Source organism: Monopterus albus, unplaced genomic scaffold (assembly GCF_001952655.1).
Source record: "Monopterus albus unplaced genomic scaffold, M_albus_1.0 scaffold98.1, whole genome shotgun sequence".
NCBI lineage: Eukaryota > Metazoa > Chordata > Actinopteri > Synbranchiformes > Synbranchidae > Monopterus > Monopterus albus.
The window spans coordinates 1,235,357-1,236,424 of NW_018127978.1; the positions used below are offsets into that span (position 1 = coordinate 1,235,357).

Sequence of the window (1,068 nt, forward strand, 5' to 3'; positions counted from 1 at the left end):
TCCAACAGTTGATCTGTTTTCACCAAGCTGCTTGGCAATTGCCCCGTAGCCCTTTCCAGCCTTGTGGAGGTCCACAATTTTGTCTCTGGTGTCTTTTGACAGCTCTTTGGTCTTGCCCATGGTAGTAGTTGGCGTCTGACTGACTGTGGGGTGGACAGGTGTCTTTAAAGAGCTCAGACAGGTGCTACTAATTTAGATTAATGAGTGGAGTAGAGGTGGACTTTTTCAAGGCACAGTAACAGGTCTTTGAGAGCCAGAATTCTTGCTGTTTTTCAGGTGTTCAAATACTTATGTTCAGCAGTGCAAGACAAATAAATTCTTTAAAAATCATACAATGTGATTTCCTGAATTTTTTTTTTTTTTATTCTGTCTCTGAGTGGCAATGCACCTACAATGTGAACTTCAGACATGATGTCTAAGTGGGAGAACTTGCAAAATCACAGAGTGTTCAAATACTTCTGTTCCTCACTGTATCTTCCATTTGTTAATTTCCATTTTGGGGTGGTGGTTAATATAGTTTGACCTCTCAGTTGTCACCCAGCTGTAACACATGGTGCCCAGACAAATGATGTTAACCACCACCCAAACATGGAAATAAACACATGGATTCTTCAAATGGAAGATATCAGTGTTACTGAGAGATGCTGCTGTCAGATGCAAGTTTCTCCATTTAGTTGTGAGCATACATACAAACATGGCTGAAAGTGAGAAAACCCACAATTTCCTCTGTTAGAAGTTGAAACTGATTAAAGGAATCGACGCCCTCAGCATTTTATAAACTCTGGGTCCAGCGCTGTGCACAGCTGATCCTTTTAAAAAAGAAGACTCAGGACTTTCCTCTGATTTGTAACGTCTTTGTGGACATGATGGAGGATTTTGTTGTAGTGATGTTGTTAGCTGTCATTTTCCAGCATGTCTGACTCAGTGTTTTTGTCTATGTGGCAGCATCCAGCTCAGTCACAGGTCAAAAACAACCCCAGCCCGACCTCCGTCAGTGAGGAACAGAGAGCTGAGGCTGAAAGACTCAAAAGTGATGGTGAGAACTCAGGCCTGTTCACCCCTGCTCAG

General features: G+C 42.5%; 1 protein-coding gene across 1 annotated transcript in view; it reads left to right on the top strand.

Annotated features, from left to right (window-relative positions):
- Positions 1-1,068, top strand: part of sgta (small glutamine rich tetratricopeptide repeat co-chaperone alpha) — a 17,711-nt gene that overhangs the window by 11,296 nt on the left and 5,347 nt on the right. The window contains 1 exon segment of the mRNA XM_020609052.1: positions 946-1,036. Coding sequence (XP_020464708.1) covers positions 946-1,036 — 91 coding nt within the window.